Below are 24,964 nucleotides of genomic sequence, written 5' to 3'. Positions count from 1 at the left end.
ATGACAAGGGCGGCTGGTTGGCTCAGTTGGTGAGAGCGCAGTGCTCATAACACCAAGGTGGCCGGTTTGATTCCCTGATTCCCACATGGGCCAGTGAGCTGCGCCCTCCACAACTAGATTGAAAACAACGACTTGACTTGGAGCTAATGGGTCCTGGAAAAACACACTGTTATCCAATATTGCCAATAAATAAATAAATAAACAGAAAACAGAATCATGACAAGTAGAAAGTACAAAATAAATCAGTAACAGTAAACCTAAATGTGCCAGTAATTTTTAAAAAATAGAAATGGATTAATCTTATCAGTTAATTAGAAAGATATTCTCAGATTGAATTTTTTAAAAATCAAGCTATATGATTTTTATTAGAGACAAACAGTTGAAAAGGATTTTTAAGAAGATGTATAATATTTGTTTCCAGCCATAATAGGATAACTGGGACTGAACTTAACCTCCTGTTGTTAACAACTACAAAACTGGTGAGGAGGAGAAGGGTGGAAGGGAAAAGAAGGGGGGGTGGGGGGTCGAAAGAGGAGGAGAAGGAAAAAAAGAAGGGAGGGAGGGAGGAGAGAAGGATGGAGAGAGGGCAAGAGGGAGGGAGGGGGGAGAGAAGGGAGGGAGAAGAGGGAGGGAGAAAAGGAGGAAGGAAGGATTGCTTCCCTCCAGGGGCCAACAGGCAGCACAGGACTGTGAGCTCATCACGATGAGCCCTGTGACCATCCCAGCTTTCTGTCTGGAGACACGTTCCAGTCTCTGGTGCAGGGAAGGAAACTTTAATCAGAACATCGTTATTTTGCTGAGTTGAGGAGACAGAAAAAAGCAACTGGAATGTTTGGGGTAGAGTTCCAGAAACAAGGGATCTACATAAAAAATATATCAGAAATTTGCCAAGAAGTCTCCTTGAGACTGTTGCTTAATACTGAGCCATGAACATGTAGAGTGAAACTCTAGAAGCCTGGGAAAGAACCACCAGAAATCTCTGAAGTAAACAATCCCATAGCTCATACATAGTTAGGGAGATACCAGTGTTTGAACCAGTCAAAGTGAAGATTCATTAATGAACACCCTGGGCTGGACACTTAACAGAGAATCCAGAAGGTTCCTACCTTAGTGGTAAGGGTTACACAAGTCTTACAGAAAAGGCTACTTTATACCTGCCCTATCAAAGCTTAAAAACAATCTTGAAAGTATCAGTTGACCTGCAAGTAATTTAACAGCCTGCCAGAACAAATCCAAAACTCTTTAAAGGAAGACAACAAAAATCTAACATTCAGCAAAGTAAAATAAAAGTCACAATGTCCAACATCCACTTAAAGAACACCAACATGTAAAGATGCAGGAAAATGTAACCCACGATTAGGATAAAAATCGGTGAATGTAAACAGTTGCAAAAATGACAAAGATGATGGTATCAGTAGACAAGAGCTTCAAAATAGCTATAATCCAGACAAGAGGGAATAACAGAGCCTGAATTACCCTGTTGCCACAAACTAGAAAAATGGACAAAATTTAGGGAAAACAAAATTGCCTGTTTTCAGACAATGGATAACAGATAGCACAGAACTGTGATCTCTGAAGGAAGAAAAACAAACAAGGGGAAACCTGTGGTTGCCAGGGCACCTTGGTAAAGGCAAATTCTGGACCATGACACAGGGGAAAAGAACCTAAACTTGGTCCAGTGATCTCACTGAGTTCAAAAGAAAAAGCTCTGAGTTCAAGGAAGCCGAGGTGGCTAGAAGCTATAGAGCCGCATGCCAGCGAGAAGGGCGTTATTCAGAGAAAGAGTTCCAGAAATGGGCACATGTACAGGTGAAACACCATGAGGCCAGGCAAAGAACAATCTTCCAAGAAAAATTGTGAGCCAAACAATTCCCACATCTGGTATAAGGCCAGGAATCATGTGATATCTCATCAGTCAGAGCAGAGACACTTTCACATTTCACTGACTATACAAAGCATTCAATAGAGACCCAAAAAGGGTCACATCTTAGTAGTGGGGATAAATTAGCCTTAGAATAAAGACTATTCTAGAGTTATCCTAAAGAGCTTTTGTAAACAATCCTCAGAAACATAAAGTAAATGTCAAGAAATGAACAGACAAGCCCAATACTTTTAAAATCCAGCTCTCAATAATGTAAAATCAACAACATCCAGACTACAATCAGAATTTACTAACTGGGCTCAGAAGTAGGAATAAGAGACCCATAATCAAGAGAAAAATCAGGCAATAGACACAGAAGCAAAAGTGGCAGAGCTGATGGAATTAGCAAACAATGCCATTAAAACAGCTATGATGGGGTGGTCAGATGGCTCAGTTGGTTAGAGCACAGGCTCTTAACAACAAGGTTGCTGGTTCAATTCCCGCATGGGATGGTGGGCTGCGCCCCCTGCAACTAAGATTGAAAAAATGGCAACTGGACTTGGAGCTGAGCGGCGCCCTCCATAACTAGATTGAAGGACAATGACTTGGAGCTGATGGGCCCTGGAAAAACACACTGTTCCCCAATACTCCCCAATAAAATAATTTTTAAAAATATATTTTAAAAAATAACAGCTATTATGTATGCACTCAATATGCTCAAGGATTTAAAGAGAAAAATAAAAATAATGAGAAGAGAAGTGAAAGACATTCCAAAGAACCAAGTAGAATTCTTGGAGATGAAAATATAATCTTTGACATTAAAATTTCACTAAATGTAATTAACATCAGATTAGACACATCAGAAGAAAAGATCAGTAAATTTGCAGACACAAAAACAGCAACTATTAAAATGAAGCAAAAAGAGAAAAGACTGGGGGAAAATGTATAAAGCCTTACTGATCTGTGGAACAATATCAAGTGATTTAGCATGCTGGGAATTGGAGTTCTGGAAGGGGAAGGCAAGGGGGAAAAACAAAAAAAGATTTAAAGAAATAATGACCAATATTTCCTGATTTTAATGAAACTTATCATCTCAAGGGACCCTGAGTATTATAAACATAAAGATAACAATACTAATCCCAATTGCACAAGGTCCAGTTGCTGGAAACCAATGATAAAGCCAAAAATCTTAAAAATAGGCAGAGTCAAAAAAGGAACATTATGTTTAGAGAAATAAAAAGCTTGATCTCAGATTTCTCTCTAGAAACGACATAGCCAGAATACAATGAAAAAACATTGCAAAAATACTGAAAGAAAAAATACCTACCAACTTTGAATTCTGTATCCAGCAAAAATGTTGTTCAGAATGAACCCCCTGTGTCAAAGAGAATCAGGGCCATGGAGAATCACAGCTTACCAGTTGCAGAAGCTGCCCCTGGAGCTAGTAACAGGTAGCAACACTTACAGGGTAATTGACTACTTGCTGGAGACTGAGTGTGAACTAGCTTGAGAGATAAAACCTCCTGGGGTCCCAGCCTTAGGGAGGCCCCCACATTTTCATTAGTTTTATCTCCAGGAGCCCACCAGGTCTTCGGGGTCAGTATCAGAGAAAAAGATGTAACATATACATAATGGAACTATCAGAAAGACAAGAAAAAGAGAAAGAAACAGAAGAGAACTTTGAAGTAAAAGTGACTAAGAAATTTCCAAAAATTAATGACAGACACCACACCAGAATCTAGGAAACACAGAGGACACCAGAAGCAAAAATGTATACCCAGGCATTTTGTATTCACACTGCAGAAAATCAAACACAAAGATAAATTCCTGAAAGAAGCCAGAGGGGGAAAAAAACACCTTACCTGGAAAAACAAAGATAAGAATTATATCATACGTCTCTTCAAAAACCATGCATACAATAAGAGGATGGAGTGAAATATTCAAAGTATTGAATGAAAAACACCGCCAACCTAAAATTCTGTATCCAGAGAAATTATTTTTCTAAAGTGAAGGAGAAATAAACCTTCTCAGACAAATGAAAACTGAAAAACTAGAAAACTAAATGCTGCTAGTAGACCTACCTTGGAAGAAATGCTAAAAGAAGTTTTCCAGAGAGAGGAAAAATGATATGTCAGAAACTCATATCTATGTAAATAAAGGAAGGGCATTAGAGAAAGAACACACAAAAGTATAATAAATATTTTGTTTTTCTTATTCTTGATTGACCTAATAAACAACAGTTTGTTTGACACAATAGCAACACTATATTGGATGATTTATTATAGCTTATAAATAAGTGAAATGCATAACTGCAATGTTATAAAGGATGCGAGGGAGTAATTTTTCAGCATTTTGTTATAAGATACTTGCGCTATCCCTGCACTATTCCTGTGCTATTCCTGTGCTATTTAAAAGTGGACTTAGTCATAAGTATATATTGAAAACTCTAGGGCAACCACTTTAAAAGTTTTCTAAAACAGAAGTACATGGTTATGCTAATAAAGGAGATAAAATAGAATCATATAAAATGCTCAACTGAAACCAGAAAAAGCAATAAATGAGTCGGAGATAAAAAAAAGAACAAGGGCAATGAATAGAAAACAGTTACAAATATGGTAAATATTAAGCCAATCATATCTATAATCACTTTAAATGTGAATGGACTTGTATACAATTAAAATTACAGAATGTGAGAGTGGGGGGGGAAAATAAGATCCAAATATACGTATTTACAAGAAGCTCACTTTAGTATAAAGATGCAAACACTCGTCAAAGGAAGGCTAGAATAACTACATTAATTTCGGACAAAGCTGATTTCACTGCAAGGAAACTTATCAAGGATAAAGAGGAGGCATTACATAATGATAAAAAAAAGATTAATTTACCAAGACAAAACAATCCTTGATGTGTATGCATTTAACAACACATTGTGTCAATATCTGTGAGGCAAGAAATGATAGAATGGCCAGGAGAGATATGCAAATCCACTGTTATAGTTGGAGACTGCAACACCCAGTAATTGACAGATATGGCTGGCAGAAAATCAGTAAATAACTGAACAGCACCAATCAACTGAATCTAGTTGACATTGCTAGAATATTTCATTCAACAAAAGCAGAATACACATTCTTCTGAGGGTCACGTTGAACATTCAATAAGATAGACTACGCCTGGGCTACAAAATACACCTTAACAATTTTTTTTAAAGATTTTATTATTGGGGAAGGGGAACAGGACTTTATTGGGGAACAGCGTGTACTTCCAGGACTGTTTCTTCCAAGTCAAGTTGTTGTCCTTTCAATCTTAGTGGTGGAGGGCGCAGCTCAGCTCCAGGTCCAGTTGCCGTTGCTAGTTGCAGGGGGCGCAGCCCACCATCCCTTGTGGGAGTCTAACCTTGTGGTTGAGAGGACAGCACTCCAACCAACTGAGCCATTTGGGAGCTCAACAGCAGCTCAGCTCAAGGTACCATGTTCAATCTTAGTTGCAGGGGGCACAGCCCGCCATCCCTTGCGGGAGTCAAGGAATTGAACTGGCAACCTTGTGGTTGAGAGCCCACTGGCCCATGTGGGAATCGAACTGGCAGCCTTCGAAGTTAGGAGCATGGAGCTCCAACCGCCTGAGCCACAGGGCTGGCCCCCTTAACAAGTTTTTTAAAAAGAGAAATCATACCAACGATGCTCTACAACCACAATGAAGTTGAACTAGAAATCAATAACAGAAGGGTAACTGAAAACTCCCAAATAATGTGGAGATTAAATAACACATTTCTAAACAACACATGGGTCAAAGAAGAAATCACAAGATAAATGTTTACATACTTTGAACTAAATAAAGTAAAAATGTAACTTTTCAAAATTTGTGGTGTTCAGTGAAAGTAGTTCTCATAGGAAATTGACAGCATTGAATGCATACGTTAAAAGAAAAGAAAGATCTAAAGTCAATAATCTAAGCTTTCACCTTAGGAAATTAGAAAAAGAAGAGCAAATTAAATCCAAAGTAAGCAGAAGAAAAGAAATAATAAAAATAAGAGCAAACATCTATGAAATTGAAAAATAAAGGAATATTACTGCCAGAGGCTGAAAGTTTGTGCCCCCTGAAAATTCGTATGTTGCAACCTAATCACCAATGTGATTGTATTTGGAGGTGGGGCCTTTGGGAAGTGATTATGTCTGAGGGTGCAGCCGTCAGGAATAGGATTAATACCTTTATATTAGGTTGGTGCAAAAGTAATTGCAGTTTTTGCAATTTTTAACCTTTTAAACCACAATTACTTTTGCACCAACCAAATAAAAACGAACCAGAGAGCTTCCTCCCCTCTTCCACCATGTTGAGGTCACATGTAGCAAGAAGACAACTGTCTATGAACCTGGATGTGGGTCCTCACCAGACACTGAATCTGCCCAAGTCTCGAACTTGGACTTCCCAACCTCCACACTATAGAAATAAACTGTTGTTTAAGCCACTCAGTCTGTGGTATTTTTGTTATAGCAGTCCAAACAGACCAAGACAATTATGAACAACTCTATACACACAAAATTGATAACTTAGATGAAAGGAATGATTCCTTGAAAGAAACAATCTGCCAAAACTCACACAAGGAGAAACAGGTAACTTCAATAGACCTGTATATTATAAGAAATTGAATCAACAACTGATCTTCCAAAACAGAAATCACCAAACACATATGGCTTTGCTGATTAATTCTACCAAACATTTAAAGCAGATGTTATTCCAATTCTATATAATCATTTCCAGAAGATAAAAGCAGATGGAAAACTTCCCAACTCATTTTATGAGGCTAGCATCTGATACCAAAACCAGAGAAAGACATTACAAGAAGGGAAAATTATACACTAGTATCTCTCGTAAACATAGATGCAAAAACCTTCAACAAGATATTAGGAATTATACAACACGACCAAGTGGAATTTATTCCAAGATATGCATGGCTGCTTTAACATTCAAAAATCAATTGGTGCAAGGGTAACATCAGCAAGACGGCCAAATGAGGTGTCCGTCACAAGTATCCCCCATCTTAACAAGTGCCTGTGTGGGAGCTGGGCAACCCCAGTAGGAGATGTGAAACTCCAGTGGTCTAAGGAGAGTCATTTTGAGAAGACAGGCTTGCACACAGGTAGCTGACTCGCAGATGTGGTCTTGACTAGAGACCCAGAAACAACTTCCTACTCCTGAGTTTGTCTTTGTTTCAGTGCCCAGCACCATATGCCAAGGGACCAGGAGGAGCCTCACTCACCCATGGGTTGGGTAATACAGACCTTGGACCCACCTGTGGTCTATGATGTGCCCCGTAAAATGGCTCCAGCCCCTCTGGGGGAAGGTCTGGGGGCCTGGGGAGAACACCGAACTAGACAATTACCCATAAAGGAGAGAGCCTTTGAGGAAGTCCAGAAGTCCAGCAGAGAAGTTTCAGCAACTCAATGAAGCTATATATATACATATATATACGTGTGTGTATATATATATGTATATACATACATATATATATGCACACACACGCATATATATGTACACACACACATATACACGTGTGCAAGGTCGGACAATTAAGTTCCCAAACTAGTTGCAACGATGTTGCTAACCTTTTTTGATAATCAGAGGGATTATTCATTATGAATTTGTACCAACTGGACAAACAGTTAACCAAGTTGACTATTTGGAAGTGCTGAAAAGGCTGCATGAAAAAGTTAAACGACCTGAATTTTTCGCCAACAATTCATGGCTCTTGTATCACGACAATGTACCAGCTCACATGGCACTGTCTGTGAGGGAGTTTTTAACCAGTAAACAAATAACTGTATTGGAACACCCTCCCTATTCACCTGATCTGGCCCCCAATGACTTCTTTCTTCACCCAAAGGTAAAGGACATACTGAAAGGAAGACATTTTTATGACATTCAGGACATCAAGGGTAATACAACGACAATTCTGATGGCCATTCCAGATAAAGAGTTCCAAAATTGCTTTGAAGGGTGGACTAGATGCTGGCATCAGTGCATAGCTTCCCAAAGGGAGTACTTTGAAGGTCACCATAGTGATATTCAGCAATGAGGTGTGTAGCACTTTTTCTAGGATGAGTTCGTGAACTTACTTTTCAGAATATTTTATATATATAGCATATATATATATATATATATATATATATATATATATATATATGATATATACATAATACACACACACACATATGCTGGGGGAGCCAAAAAATGTATACAAGTGGACACTCTGGTCAACGTTGCTCAAGCAGTAGTTCACTGTAATCAGAAGTGACTGGACACTAATTGTAACCACTGTGAGCACCTCTTGTAATTGCAGAAGTCAAACGTGACTTGCATTCATCTTTTGTTATCAGTATATATTGAGTATTACAATGCTAATAGTTTTTTCCATTCTTAAAATGTGTATACTTTTCTTGAAACCCTCCGTACTGGGTGTGTGTGTGTGTGTGTGTGTGTGTCTGAGATTGCACACAATGGAGAGGGTAAGAGGAACAGTTTGACTTTACCCATGTCACCTCTTCCTGAAGGTGTCATCACTCAGTGCCAAGAGAGTCATTCCTGGCCTATGACTTGTCCCACGGAGAAAGTGAGAGTGTGTGAGTGAGCGCCCGCTTCCCCATCTCTGTGCTGCCAGAGAGGCCCATTTCTCTCTCACCTCATCCAATGTACTGAGTTATGAGCTGCACAACTTGGAGGTGGTGAGCAGCTGAGAACATAGCAGTCAGGGCTTAGAACAGAACGTATGAAGGGGCCATGGAACCTGGTGATGGCTTCAGGTACACTACTGGGAAACTGCCTAAAGTATCTCAGTACACTACTGGGAAACGGCACTGGTAATACCTCTCCTATGAACCCCAGCTGGCCCATGGGCACCCCAAGTGCTCCATCTGTCACCCATACACATCCCCCACCCCGTGGCTAATTCCCTGTGCCTGCTCCCAACAATAGCAAGGGTGAGAGTTTGCAGATGGCTGGTGAGCAAATGCAGAAACCTGCCCAAATCTGCAGGCCTGGGAAGGACTGCCCTTGGGAGAGCAAAAGGGGGCTTATCAGAATACAGCCTGACCAAATGATCGAAAAAAGGCATACAAGCTGAAGAATTCTGCCACAAGAGGTGTTGAGCAGGTGTATCCAAAGAAGGTCTAAGAATCCCTAGCAGGGTTGATGGAAGGCATTTTCTCTCCTGCAATCGGTAAAGACAGGAGGAGGTGACTGCTACTTCAAATGCGAAGACAGCAGTGCAAGAGTTCAAGGAACAAGAAAAATCAAGGAAACATGACACCACCAAAGAACCACAATAATCTTCCAGTAACTGATCCCAAAGACATGAAGATCTGCAATTTACCTCATAAAGAATTCAAAATAGCTGTTTTAAGGACGCTTGATGAGATCCAAGAAAAGTCACAGCAGTGAGACAATAAAAAGAAAGAAAAGGCATCCAAATTGAAAAGGAAGAAGTAAAACTGTCCTTATTTGCAGGTGACATGATACTGCATGAGAGAATCCTAAAGATGCCACCAGAAAAACTATTAGGACTAATAAATCAATTCAGTAAATTAGCAGGATACAAAATTAATATACAGAAATTGGTTGCATTTTTATATACCAATAATGAACTATCAGAAAGAGAAATTAAGAGAACAATCCCATTTATAATTGTATCAAAAAAATAAAATACCTAGGAATAAATTTAACCAAGGCAGTAAAGACCTGTACTCAGAAAACCATAAGACATTGAAAAAAGAAACTGGAGAAGATACAAATAGAAGATAAACTGTGTTCATGGATAGGAAGAATTAATATCATTAAAATGCCCATACTACCCAAAGCAATCTACAGATTCAATGCAATCCCTATCAAAATACCAATGTCATTTTTCATAGAACTAGAACAAACAATCCTAAAGTTTATATGGAACCACTAAAGATTTTGAATAGCCAAAGCCATCTGAAGAAGAACAAAGTTGGAAGTATCATGCTACCTGATATCAAACTATACTACAAGGCTACAGTAATCAAAACAGCATGGTGCTGACATAAAAACAGGCATATAGATCAATGGAACAGAACAGAGAGCCCAGAAATAAACCTATGCCTATATGGTCAATTAATCTATGGCAAAGGAGGCAAGAACATACAATGGGGTAAAGGCAGTCTCTTCAATAAATGGTTGGGAAAACTGCACAGACACAAAAAAAATGAAATTAGACCTTTTCTTACACCACATATAAAAATAAACTCAAAATGGATTAAATTCTTAAATGCAAGACCTGAAACCATAAAACTCCTAGAAGAAAACATAAGCTGTAAACTCTTTGACATTGATCTTAGAAATATTTTTTTGAATATGTCTTCTCAGGCAAGGGAAATAAAAGAAAAAAATAAACAAATGGGACTACATCAAACTAAAAAGTTTTTGCACAGCAAAGGAAACCACCAACAAAACGAAAAGTCAAAATACTGAACGGAGAAGATATTTGCCAATGATACCTCTGGTAAGGGGTTAATATCCAAAATATATAAGGAACTCATTCAATTTAACATGAAAAAAACAATCTGATTGAAAAATGGACAGAGGACCTGAATAAGCATTTCTCCAAAGAGGACATACAGATGGCCAACAGATACATGAAAAGATGCTCAACATCACTAGTCATCAGGGAAATAAAAATTAAAACCACAAGAGATATCAGCTCGTACCAATGGCTTTCACCAATAAATCAACAAATAACACGCATTGGTGTGGATGTGGAGGAAACAAAATGGCCGTGCACTGTTGGTGGGATTATAAATTGGTGCAGCCACTATGGAAAACAGTATGAAGTTCTTAAAAAAATTGAAAAATGGTACTACCACATGACCCAGAAATTCCACTTCTGGGTACTTATTCAAAGAAATCTAAAACAGTAATTTTAAAGACATATGCACCCCTATGTTCACTGCAGCACTATTTACTTTAGCCAAGACATGGAAGCAACCTAAGTGTCCATGGACAGATGAATGGATAAAGAAGAAGTGGTAAATATATACAATGGAATATAACTCAGCCATAAAAAAAAAAAATCTTAGCATTTGTGCCAATATGGATGGACCTAGAGGGTGTTGTGCTCAGTGAAATAAGTCAGGCAGAGAAAGACAAACGTCATATGATTTCACTTATATGTGGAATGTAAAAAACAAAATAAATAAACAAAACAGAAAGAAACTCATACAGAGAAAAAAAAATGATGGTTGCCAAATGCGAGGGGAGTGGGGGGATGGGTGAAAAGGATTAAGAAATACAAATTACCAGTTATAAAAATAGTCATGGAGATATAAGGTACAGCGTAGGGAATATAGTCAATAACACTGTAATAACTATGTGTGGTGTCAGATGGGTATTAGACTTCTCAGGGTGATCACTTCGTAAAGTATATAAATGTCTAATCATTATATTGTGTATGGTTTTATTTATTTATTTATTTTTCTTTTATTAGTTTCAGGTGTACAAAACAATGCAATAGTTGGGCATTTCACCCCTCACAAAGTGATAATTCCCCTCCCCCAATCTATTGCGCCTCTGACATCGTATATATCTATTACAATTCCATTGGCTCTATTCCCTATGCTCTACTCCATATCCTATGACTATATACATGTATATATAGATGCACATATATGTGTATATATACACACCCACACACACATATATATTAAATTATAGTTGACATACAATATTATTCAGCTTCACCTTCAGGTGTACAGTGCAGTGGTCAGGCATCTACACCATCCATGAAGTGGTCTCCCTAATAAGACATGTGCCCATCTGACACCCAACAAAATCTTTACAATATTATTGATTATATTTCCCAAACTGTCTTTCATATCCCTGTGGCAATATTGTAGTTACCAATTTATGCTGTCTAATCCCTCCCCATTCTCCCTTATCCCCACCCCCTCCCTTTTGGCAACTATCAGTTTTTCCTCTATATCTCTGAGACCATTTCTGTTTACTTTGCTCATTTGTTCAGTTCTTTAGATTACATATGTAAATGAGATCGTATGGTATTTGTCTTTCTTCAACTGACTTACTTCACTTAGCATTATGTATGTTGTGTATGTTGACAACCACAATATTGTATGTCAACTTTAATCAAAAAATAAATTTAAAAAAGAATCTTGACTATCTTATATCATACACAAATATTAATTCAAAATGTATCATAGACCTAAATGTAAAAAGTAAAAGTATAATATTTCTAGAAGAAACATAGAAGAAAGCCTATGCACCTTGTTGCATGCAAAGAATTATCAGATGGGACATAGAACTACAAAGTGTAAAAGAAAACTTATAAACAGAACTTCATCAAAATGTTCAAACTTCTGCTCTTTAAAAGACTGCATTAAGAAAATAAAAAGGCAAGCCAATGACTGGAAGGAAATATTCAAAAATGCATATATCTGACAAAGGGACATGTAGAGTGTTCAAAAAATTCTTATAACTTAATAACAAGAATGCTAATAAAAATACAGGCAACAGATTTGAACAGATACTTCACAAAAGAAAGTACATTAGTCATCAACAAGAATGTGAAAAGCTGCTCAACATCATTAGTCATGAAGGAAATGCAAACTAAACATACACGACAACCATACACATCCATTAATAGTACCACATGTTGGGAGAGATGTAGAAGAACTGGAATTCTCATGTGAAGCAAATAGGAGTGTCAAGTGCTATAACCAGTTTGGAAAACAGCTTACTGGTTTCCTACAAAGTTAAGAACACTTATCATATGATCCAGCAATGCCACTCCTGCTTACTTACCCAAGAAAAAGGACTTTGTGTGCACACAAAGACTTGTATGCAATGTTCACAGCAATTGTATTCACAATGGCCCAAAGCTAGAAAGAATCTGTTTTGGACTAAATTGTGTCCCCTCAAAATTCGTATGTTGAAGCCCTAACTAAATGTGGCTGTATTTGGAGATGGGACTTTTAAGGAGGTAAGTAGGGTTAAATGAGGTCACAAGGATGGGGCCCTAATCTAACATGACTGGTGTCCTTATAAGGACAGAGACAGCAGGGCTGCACATGCACAGAGGAACGTGTGAGAGCACAGTAGTGAGGCGGCCATCTGCAGACCAAGTTGAGAGGCTTCAGAAGAAACCAAACCTGCGGCACCTTGATCTTGGACTTGCAGCTTCCAGAACTGTGAGAAAACAAATTTCTACTGTTTAAGCCTCCGACTGTGGTATCTTGTTATGGCAGCTCTAGCAGACTAACACACAAACTAAATGTCCATCAACAGGTACATAAACAATTAGATATAGCTAGACAATTGAATACAACTCAACAATATGAACTAATGAATGAACTAACACAAAACAGCACAAATGAACATTGAAATCATTCTGCTGAGTGAAAGAAGCCAAGACACAGTGAGTACTTACTGTGTGATTCCATTTATATGAAATTCTAGAGAAAGCAAATCTAATCCATAGTAACACAAAGCAAATCAGTAGTTGCCTCGGGGTTGGGATGGATTGACTGCAAAAGGGCTTGAGGGGATGTTAGGCAGGTGATGGAATGTCCCACAGCTTGATTATAGCGATGGTTGTGCCAGTGTATTCATTTGTCAAAACTCGTCAGCTCACACTCTTAAAATGAGTGCTTTTATTGCATGTAAATTATACTTCAATACAGTTGATTTAAAAATTAGATATACCAGCAGTTCGTAAACAATAAACAAACTAGATAGGCACATTAATACATAAAACACACTTTTAAGTAAAAAGTGCTAGTTATTCAAGTGAGTCATTACACAAAGATAGAACATTTTCATTAGAAATATATAAAATACTGAACTGGTATGAAACTAATAATAGTCTCAAAAATAAAGCAAAAACTGAGAAAATCATTCAGAAAAAGACCAATTCACAATTACAAAAGAAGATCTTAACACATTTCTTTTAGTAATTGAAAGATCAAGAATACAAACATAGTAAGGATTTATAAGAATTGAATGACACTATTAACAAGCCTAATCACATGCATATGTAAATATATCTTATATGAATATATTTCATATAATACACACACACACAACAGTAAGTGAATACATGTATTTTTCAAGCTCATTTGGAGTATTATCAAATATTGTGTACACTGCCACCAAGCAAGTTTTAATAGATTCAAAGAGTTAATGCCACATAAGCCATTTTATCTTATAATACATAACAAAATTAGAAATAAAAAATAGAATAATAACCTCAAGTCCCCTATACATTGAAAATTTAAAAAATAACTTCAGGGATCAAAAATAAACAATAATTGAATTAGGTGATCTTTAGAACTGAATGGCAATAAAAGTATTACCTCAAAACTTGTAGGATACAGCCAAAGAAATATTTAGAGAGAAATTTCCAGTCTTCAACGCATATAAAAGAAGAAAGATGTTAAATCATGGAATGTGATCAATTCATTTGAGAGAGTTTAATAAGGGCAATGTATAGTGAAAACAATTTTGGGGAACGTGAATCCTCCCAGATACCAAGACTTACCATAAAACTATAGAAGCTCCAAGAGTGAATTGTTGGTAAGCAGACAGATAAACAGACCAATGGAACAGAATGCATGGGAATTTATTTTTGTGACAAAGTAGGCTTATAATTCAACGAAGAAAGAAAGGTGGATTACCGCCATCCACAAAAATATAAAATTACATCTCTATTTAAAACTACACACAAAATCAATCAATAAATTAAAGATCTAAATGTGAAGGGCAAATTTTCACATACTTTTAGAAGAACTTTTAAGTGAAAATACAAGAAAATATCTTTCTGGTCTTGGGATAGTAAAAGATTTCTTAAAGAAGACATAAAAGCATAAACCATGAGGGAAAAGGTTGACAATAATTCTAACAGTTTCAGAATTTAAAACTTCTGTTTATTTTGCAAACATAGTGAAAAGAGAAGCCACATTTAAGAAGATAAATGTAAACATCTTCAAAAGGATTATCATCAAAACTACATAGATAATTCCTATAAATCAATATGAAAAAGATAAATAACCCAATAGGAAAATAGAGTTTACAAAAATTCGTTTGAGAAAATTCATAGAAAAGAAATCCTGAATGGCTAAGAAGCATGAAAGATCCTCAATTTAATTTGTAATCAAAGAAACACACTACAAAAAAGTATGAAAAAAACTTAAATGTCTAATAATATCAAGTATTGATTTGTATTTAAGAAAATGATAACTCCATGTTTTCTGGTGGAAGAGTAAAACTTTAGAGAGCAAGTGACAATACTGAGAAGAGTTAAAATTGTACATATCTTAGATCCAGTTATTTCACTTCCAGGCATAAACCTAGAGAAATATACACCCAAAGAGAAACATAAAAAGATGTTTGTTGCACCTTTTTATTATAGAAAAAATGAAGACAATTAAATTTCCTTCCATATGAGAATTTTTAAAAGAAAATATTTATGTAATGAATATAGATGCAACTGTTTAGATGTACACTATACATATCAAAATAGATAAATTTCAAATGTATAATATTGAGCAAAAACTGCAAGTTGCACATGGATATCTATAGTATACTATCACTTTTTAAAAAACTGAAAGCACACAAAAAGACATTATACATCTGTGGGTGATAGATATGTAGAAAAAGTATAAACATATGCAAAAGAGTTATACAACTGACTTGAAAGTTATACACACCAACCATTGTGGGAGGGAGGAGGAGAAAGGATGAGGCGTTGTATTTTGTAATGTTTTGTTTTAAATGAAGAGAGACTTGACACAAATATGCCAAAATGTTAGCATCCTTAAACCTGGGAGGCTGCATAAGTATGTGTTTTATATTACCTTGTTTTGCCCTTTTTGGGGCTATGTTTGAAATAGTTCTTCATATTAAAAAGTACTACAGATTATTCTAGTTGGAGGGTAGGGAATAGACTAGAGGAGAACAAGGATGGGTGTAAGAAGGACAGTTCTCAGGTTACAATTCACAGTATATTTAAATGATTTAAGAGTTTGTTTATAAATTTAATTGATGGAAAGCCAAACAAAACTCTTTTAAATATGATGCAGAATGTACCACAAGCACATTTTCCCAAACTTACCTGCTCAACCTCTCTATTGAGAGAATCTACCTTTTCTTTTAACCGGTTATTGTCTGCCTCAGCAGTGATAAGTTCTAATTTGAGGGTATTGTTATCTGCCTCTGCTTGCCGAGCCTTATTTTCCCAGTTTTCAGCATCTTCATTGGCTTTTCGGAGTTGGTCCATCATTTGCCGGTTCTCAGATTCCTGAAAAGCAAGTCTTAGGTATTACTTTAAAAGATGTGAAATGGTCACCATATGACTAAACATTCATTGTTTGCCAGGTGATGGGGCATTTACTTGCCACAAGAATCATTTGCAACATAACCTTGAGGGATCCCACCTATACTCTCAGTTTAGAAAATTGGTAATTCTGTAATTAACAAAAGGGACTGGGATAATTCAGAGCCCCAGCCTTAATTTTCTCCATCATGGACTATTCTATGATTCACTTTACTTACTGTTCTAATGACTTGCCTGAAATTGCTCAGAAGTAAAATATCAAACTTATGGCAATAAACACTATTCATAAATATACATTTATGTATACATTGGGCATATAATATAGAACCACATTTTTAAAACCTTAAATGTTCTAACATGAATGATTGACTAAAGTATGACCTTATTTCTAGAGGAAAACAATCAGCTCCACAAATAATATACTGTATTGAGTGATCATTACGAGGCTATATTTAAAAACATATTTTAGTGTGGTTTGGCCAATTAATTCTTTAAAAATCATTTATAATTTTGGTAATTAACTTAAAGGCATTAGATCTCTTTCTATCCTACCTGTTAATAAACAGTGCATTTCCCTATCAGAAACACTGGGCTAAATAAAATGACCAAATTGCAATAAATAACGTCTCATCCTGTAAGGCTTTCAAACCAGATTTAAATTCTCACAAATATGAAGCTTGAGACTAGCTGAAATTCAGTTAATATCGCCATCTTGTGGTCTGATGGCAACTTGATTAATGTGAAAGATCTCAGCTAAGTCTGCTAGTTAGCAAGTGAACTTACTAAACTACTGTACTGGCTTTCAAGATTCAGATATTCCAAATATGCCAGTAAGAATCTGATGTGTGTTTTCCATTACTGTACTAAAAATAACAATTGTGTACAGAGTGTGTACTTGGGAGGTACACGGTATGACATACATACACTGAATTTCACCCACGTTAATCTTTACCCTCTTTAATTTTCTGTAGCACTGCTTGTCTGTCATTCTCTTAAAACTGCCTTACAGCTTTATGTAGGTAGGTGTGGGTGTACAGCCTCCCCAATAACACCTTGGATTCCTCAAAGATAGGAACCATTTTTTCATATTAAATTTAATTTTGTGACTAGGTAATAGAGGTTCCAAGTTTATGTGGTGAAAAAGAATTGCCATAAGACGTCTCTCCTGCTCTCCAACCACCTAGCACCCCCCCTTGTGGCAACCAGAAACTGTGCTTTACCCTTTTTTGTACCCGTCCAAAGCAGCCAGAGCAGTGTGGGGCCCAAGGCAGGTAACATCATAAAGAAAGTGAACTGCTCCCTGGTGTTCTCCAATCCCCCTTTCAACAAACAGCTCTACCTTTTTGGTGCCGCCCCGACCCCTGTAACCCATAACGCCCTCTGGTGGTCCACTTGGCTCATTACAACAGTCCACGACCATAAAGCTTGCTGCCTCAACTGGAATCCTCTGTCCTTGACTGAAGTATGTATGGATACAGCCTCTCCCGATCGCTCTTGCTCCCTCTGATTTTGTTACCCTTCTGATTTATTCTTCCCAACATCTCCAGAATGATCTTTCTAAGAGGGCTTTTAAAAAATAACTTCTGTGCTTATGTTGTAACAAAAGCTTCCTGAAGCAAGTCCTTCTTAGCTCTCGGTCCTCACACGCCACTCTAGCTACAGGTCCTACTTCCTCCCCGCCCCACAACACTTTCGCTCCGGTTGTCCCCAGTGTCTGCGGTGCCATTCTATGTCCTCTCAGTTTTTCATCTCTGGCACCTCTGCACCTAGCATACTGCATGCTAAATGAATGAAGTACTCGACAATTCTAACGGACCTCCCTACCAAACTGGACCCATGGTTTGTTCTCTCACAGGAGTGCCAGCATCCATCCAGCTATGTTGTGAGGTGAGATCTCATAAAGGAACTCATACGAGGATGCTAAAAACTGAGGGATGCTTGATGTGTGATGTCTGAAAACACAATTCCAGAATCTAAAAGGAATGTGACAGGCTAGAGAGAAAAAGGAAACTGTCTAACATTGACTGAAAGTTGACTCTGCTAAATGTGGTTCAGATTTCCGTTTATTTCTGTTCTGCCCTATCCCAGGACAGACTTAAATGGCTCACTGTGCTAGGTCTATCTGACTTACTTGGGTTTGGCGCATTTACAATCACAGACAGGACACTGAGACTCGGGGAGATTGTGTGGCCTATGTAAGTCCATGCCATTAGGGAGAAGAGGAGTCAGACCAATCTGACTCCAGAACTTCTGTCCATTCATGGCTTTACATTGCTGGCACCTTAAAATCAAGACGTGGAGGAAACTGCGTGCTTTGTCAACGTAAGGCTGTTGCTGGCTTACTGCCTGAAAGCAAGCACTACAATTTAGGAGTCCCTAGAATCTCTTATCTCTCAGTCCTAAACAGTCAATAAGTGCTCAATATATGTTTCTGGACTGCTGTTAAATTATATGCTAAATAAAATAAGGAAAACAGTTTTGGGGGGAGTTCCTAGTCATGGTTTCAATGGTAAGTAGGTAACACTAAACCTATTATAGTCCAACCATACTATTTTAATCAACCCAACTACACTATTTTAGACAACATTTTACTAAATGGACATACTTAATATCCTTGGTCAAGCTGTTTATTCCAGAATTGCCACACATGTACCCAAGTTTACTTGGAATCATCTGATGTCACACCCATGTGCCCAAATGGTTCCTAACAGAGAAGGGCAGAGGAGAGCCACTTGCCTTCTGGTCCTAGGAAATAGATGGCCCCCCAACAGGGTGATCCATTCTGATCTGCTACACCATTAGGTGGAGCCGCTTTTGTCAAAGGTTTGTACTTGAAATGTCTACCATTTTCAAATATTAATGAGCCCAAGTTGATTCTGACCCCTGGCCCTTTATTCAGGTGGGAGGATCCCACTTATCTTCTATAGAACAGCTGAGTGGCAAACTAAAAGGGGCATATTCTTGAGTTACCTTTCCGGACATTGGTGATGGTCTAAATAGATAGTTAACCAATCATTGTCAACACTAAAATATGCTATGCATTAAAGGAAGACTGATTCAGCTCTCCCTACGAGTGGAACTGATCAATAACTTTAGTGAAAACTCTTAGGTATCATGAGCAAAAAGGAAAAAATATATACGTACTTCAGACTTTAATATATTCTTCAGCTTGTTAACCTCCAAATTAGTATCTTGGACCTTCTGTTTTATGTCATTAAGTTCATTGTGAGTATCGTTCAATTTTTTAGACAGTACCTAAGGGAAAAAGATAGCTAGACTTGACTACAAAAAATAAAAAAAAATTGCTCTATGTCAAAAACACCATAAGTACATTTTAAAATATTTATAAGTATATGAGAAATAAAAGGTAATATACCTAATATATAAAGCTCATATAAAAAGTGAGAAAAATATGAGTCCAAACAGTAAATGGGCAAAAAAACACAAACAGACAATTCACAAAAAGGAAGCACAGTGGATAATACTTTAAAAAGTTAAAAATTTATTAGTAATCAAAGGAATGCTAATTAAAACAATGAAGTACTACTTTGCCTATCAAATTAGCAAAGATTTAAAGCTATTCCATCATGGCAATGGATAACCACTTCCATGTATGGCTGGACTAGACGTAAATTTTCAAGAAGAAACCTGTGATCTGCTATCTGGTAATATATCAAGAGACATTTTTGAATACTCACAAAAACAAGAAAGACAAATATGCTGCTTTTTGTTGAAGGTGGGAGATGGATACATGGGTATTCACTATATTTGTAAAGTCCACTTAAAATGTTTTTTATTAATTAAAAAGAAATTTCATAAGCTTTGATTCAATTTGAAATTAAATGTAGTAAAGTTTAATGAAAAAGAATGTTCATTAAGGCATTATTTGTTATAATGACAATATCCACAGCAAGTGAATGAGGCAGTAAATAATAGTAACTACACATAATGGTATAACCACATAGAACATTATGCATCTATGATAAATATTTGGAATATTTTTTAATAATAGAGGAAAATGTTCATCTATATTTAGTGAAAAAAATCAGGATAAAACACTAAAAATACCTCATCCCAATTTGTTAAAAGTTGTATTGAGGGTGAAATGTTTTTTAAGGTTTCTGTTTTCCAATTCTTCTATGTGTTCTTAATCTGAGGTCCACATAGGCCTACGCCCCAAACGAAGGGAAAAACTACTCTTGAACATATGTAAATTGTTGTAACACCATTTCTCTTCTTATTATAAAAAGAATGTTTATGAATCATTAACAAAGCAGGGAAGGGCTTATAATGTTACAGTAAACCAATAATAGCTACAAAATATTTATCGAGTGATTATGCTAGACAATGATATGCTTTCTAGGCACAGTCTCATTTACTCTCCATTTTTACAGATGATTAACTGAGATTCAGAGAAGTTATATTTTCACACAGCCAGGCAGAGGATTCAAACTCATGTGAGTCTTCAATACTCTAAATTGCCTTCTCATATAGAAAAAAGCATGATATAAAGGGGTGTGTGGTTTTATCCTGTTTACGTTAAAAAGTTCATGTTAAAACATAGTATAAAATTTTTTTAAGTACATTGAAAATCAATAAAAAATATGCTAACAGTGGATAACTCTAGGTGGTAAACATGAGAGTTTTTAATCTAGTTTTTCATAAATATGTTACATTTATCTTTAGCCAAAAAATTGTAAATTCACATATTTTGTTTGTATTACTATTCATTAGATCTTTTAAAAAATAAACTTTATTTTAGAATAATTTTAGATTTACAGAAAGGCTGTGAAATAGTACAGCAAGTCCCGATATACCCTACGCTCAGTTTCCTCTGTTATTAATATCTTACATGTGTATGATACACTTATCACGATTAATGAACCAATATTGATATAATTATTAACTAAAGTTCATATTTTACTCAGGTTTCTTTCATTTTTATGTAATGTCCCTTTCTGTTCTAGAGTCCCATTATTCATTAACTTTTGAAGAAAGTATTTTAACATCTCAGGCAACTTTTATTTTTATAATTAACAAAATGCTACATCTTTATATCTGTTTATGTAAATCAAAGTATTTAATAGTTAAAAACACAGATTTTTATAATGCAAACTAAACACATTGAGAGTGATAGTAAAGTGGGGGAAATCATTTAGAGTGAAGAATTTTAAGTGGGGAAAACCCTTCCAAATAGAATTTTGTAATGTTTGAATTAAAATAATGATATTGGAAATGAGAACTGTAGATTAAGTTACAATACATTGGCTTAGAGAGGAAGTAATTATAAATTTTCCTGAAAAGAATCTAAAAAGTGCTAAAGAGGACTAAAAACAATGTGGCATAAACCATACACTCATACTTAAACAGAATAATATTCCATCAAATAAATCTATCCTTTTCTTCAAAATTTCTGAAGGTTTTTATCTTTGTTGATTTATTCAAATATTTATCCTTAAGTAAGGAAGTACTTCTAAGGTTTAATGCAAATCTATTATATTCACTGTTCCCTCTTTCCTTTAATATTTCATACTTTATGTCTGAGAATTTCACTTAGAAATTATGTAGCATATACAGTGTGATAAAGGTAAAAACTGGCTCGTTCCAAAGCCTGAGCTTTTCTACAAAATGAAAGGAAGGCCGTGCCTCAGAAGAAATATATATTTTTTTTTGGAGAAAAAGATTCTAGGAACAAATATACCTGGTTTTCCTGTTTAGCTTTAGAAAACTGATCTTGGAGAGTGTCATTCTCATGAGCCAATATGTCTCTTTCCCTAGCAATTTGAGCTAGCTCATCATTTGTTTCATCCAATTGCCGACGCATTCTGGAGATGTCTTGTTCACACATAATTAGTGCTTCAGTAGACTGTCTATTCCACAAATCAAATGGTACATAATAAGAAACATTTTACTGAAACAGAATAACAAATTCTCACAAGACAGAAAATGGACAGTTAACGTGAAAACATCTGAAGAAGTTTTAAACACATTTAAATGTATAGGAATAAATACTGCAAAGATAGTGATTAGAGTTTCTCTATGTTGCCAACATTTCACTATGAAAAAGGATGCTAAATATACACAATAGTCAATGATTAACTAAATATTTCCTTTTTTAGTTAAAATTTATCAGGGTGACAATGGTCAACAAAACTACATAAGTTTCAAGTGTACAATTCTATAATACATCATCTATATATTGCATTTTGCGTTCACCACCCAGTTCTCCTTCCATCACCATATATTTGACCCCCTTTACCCTCTTCTACCATCTCCCATCTCCTCTGGTAACCACTAAACAACTAAATTGTTGTCTGTGTCTATGAGTTTTTGTTTCTTTGTCTTATTCCTTTGTTGCTTTCAGTTTTATATCCCACATATGAGTGAAGTCATATGGTTTTTCACTTTTTCTGTCTGACTTAATTCATTAGCTAAGTATTTCAAAACTTCTGACACTCAGACATAAGAGAGTCTTCATCCTACCTCTAGCTGCCACGGCTTAGTCTCCTTTTCAGGTTCTTCTTCGTCTGCCCTCTTAAAACTTAACGGTTCTGAGGGCTTACCTCTTAGCCTCCTGATTCTTCACACTCTACCCCTTCTTTCAGACGAATCCTATTCATATCCATGTCCCAACCCCATCTGACGACTCTACAATCATTATCTGCAGCCTTGGTCTCTTCCTTACACTTCACTCTTATTTAACTGCTTACTAGACGTATCTACAAGAAGGTGTCAAAGGCTCTTCAAATTCAGAGGAAAATCATGTTTTTCCACATTCTTTTTACATGTCCAATATTCATCCCCAGCCAATATTCCTATGTTTTCTCCATCACAAGCAGCTCACTCCTGTCCCTCAACTCCCCAAACCCAATCTATCAGCATTCTACAACCTGGGTAATCTTTTGAACACAAAAATCTCCTCCAAATTCTTTAATGATTTCTTATTGCCCCAAAGATAAAATCAAGACTCATTTGTCTGTTACGCAGGCCTCCACCTGCCTGTTCAGCCTTCCCTCCCTTCATGTCTTCTCTTCCACTTTGGGTTCCAACACACTCACCTACTTGTCACTCAAGAGGCTCTTGAACATGACCTGTGGTTCTTTGTGGTTCTTTACTATCCTTTCTACTTTGAATGCCCTTCCCTTTCCTTTACTTGACGAACACAATAGCTTCTTTTACTTCCCTACGCAGACTTAGGCCTTCTTTCAATATTAGAAAGTTATCACCTTACACGTAACACTAAACCCCTTGTTTCTTACTATCTTTGTACCTAACTTACTACTTTGCCCTTAATAAGTGCACAAATTCTTATTGAATGATTTACCTTGATGCCTGTTCCATCTCAGCAATGATATTCTTCATGCCTGAAATGGTCTTTTCCTTGAAAAGCAATGTAAGTGTTAAATAAAAAATTATCTTAAACTGTTACTTCTGTTAAAACTGAATGAGCAAAAAGATATTTCCCCCCTCCCTTTTTGATTTCTATTTGGGTTTAAACATGTATTCTCCATTCTTTTCTACACGTTAAAATAAAGCTTAATATATCAATGTGAATATTTGTACTGGATAAAAACAATAGATTATGGTTATTCAAGTAAAGACTACATTTAGGCATATTGACATGAGATCAATATGTCAAGTGCTCTGTGAAGAGGTGTTTTGTGCAGTTACCCTGCCACACATGAACCCCAAAAGCACTCTGTATTTGGAGGCAAACCAATGGTTCGGCACTGAGGGTTCTATACTGGCAATAGGACTGATTCACTTCCTCACTTCATGCTATAAAACACAGGAAAGCAACTCATGTAAAACTAAATTTAGTTCTTAAGAACAATAACTTTGATCAAGTATATTATTTATATTAGTCATCAGTAGCATCTTCAAAAAGCTGCTAAAATGGAGTTACTTATAAAAGTACACGATTAAGTTTAGGTGTGAGTTAATAAAGAGGTGAGCAATAGGCCTAGAGCAAAGGAATAAAAAAATGAAACTTGATGTTTTCCCTTTTTAATGGTCTTGTGTGGGAGTAGAATGAATGGAGTCAGTCAGGTTGAAATGGGTGTGAATATCTTAATGCCACTTATACCATTCCCACACCTCCTTCCTTTTAAAACTCTCACTGATCTGAGGTAGTTACAGATACTATAACCACATACTTACACTAACATTAGCCCTAAAAAAGAGTTCTCTTTGCCCTTTGAATTCTCAAATCCTTGGTAACCAATTAACAAGATGAAAAACTAAACCTATATTTCCCAACCAGTTCTGTTCCTGTTCATTAGAGACAGAGTTAGGGTGTGTGTGTGTGTGTGTTTAATCTTCCTTTATTTCTTTCCCATTCTGCTTTCTGGCAGACTGGTGCAGAGTCCTCATCTGGCAGTAATCAATACTAGAGCATGGTTAAAATATCTATTAGCAAAACAGTTAAACCCCTTTAAGAAGCACAAGCCAAAAGAGGAAAAACACAAAGACAAAACGCTGCTTAAAATGGAATGTTTCCACATGCTTCTGAAATATAATTTCTTTTAAAATAAATTCTAAAAAATGAATTGACTTAGTGTTTCTGAAAGCCATTACTTTGTTAAGCTTTAAATATGTTTTACAAGCCTAAAAAGGACTTTTCTTTAGCCATAGAAATTCATCTTGAAATTAAGTTTCTCTAAAAACATTGTAAAGTATCCAGGGCAACAAAAGCATTAGGTAGAATCCAATAATATGTTCTCTTAGCCCTATTTTCTCTTAATAGTGCC

At 36.3% G+C, this 24,964-nt stretch overlaps 1 protein-coding gene across 9 annotated transcripts in view; it reads right to left on the bottom strand.

Moving 5' to 3' along the window:
- TSGA10 (testis specific 10) overlaps positions 1-24,964 on the bottom strand; it is a 106,731-nt gene that overhangs the window by 18,000 nt on the left and 63,767 nt on the right. For 8 of the 9 annotated variants that reach the window (XM_074332357.2, XM_074332359.2, XM_074332362.2 and 5 more), the window contains 4 exons: positions 23,539-23,594; positions 21,916-22,084; positions 19,359-19,469; positions 15,993-16,178 (listed from right to left, as the gene is read on the bottom strand). In XM_074332357.2, the coding sequence (XP_074188458.1) occupies positions 15,993-16,178; positions 19,359-19,469; positions 21,916-22,084; positions 23,539-23,594 (522 nt within the window). Of the gene's footprint in view, positions 1-13,510; positions 16,179-19,358; positions 19,470-21,915; positions 22,085-23,538; positions 23,595-24,964 lie in introns of those variants that run through there. The other variant, XM_019753892.3, reaches the window with a different exon arrangement.

The sequence above is a fragment of the Rhinolophus sinicus genome, chromosome 2 (genome assembly GCF_057876585.1).
Source record: "Rhinolophus sinicus isolate RSI-liver-muscle chromosome 2, RSI-T2T, whole genome shotgun sequence".
In the NCBI taxonomy this organism is placed as follows: Eukaryota; Metazoa; Chordata; class Mammalia; order Chiroptera; family Rhinolophidae; genus Rhinolophus; species Rhinolophus sinicus.
Note: the sequence above shows the minus strand (reverse complement) of the source record. Positions and strands in the feature narration are given on the sequence as shown.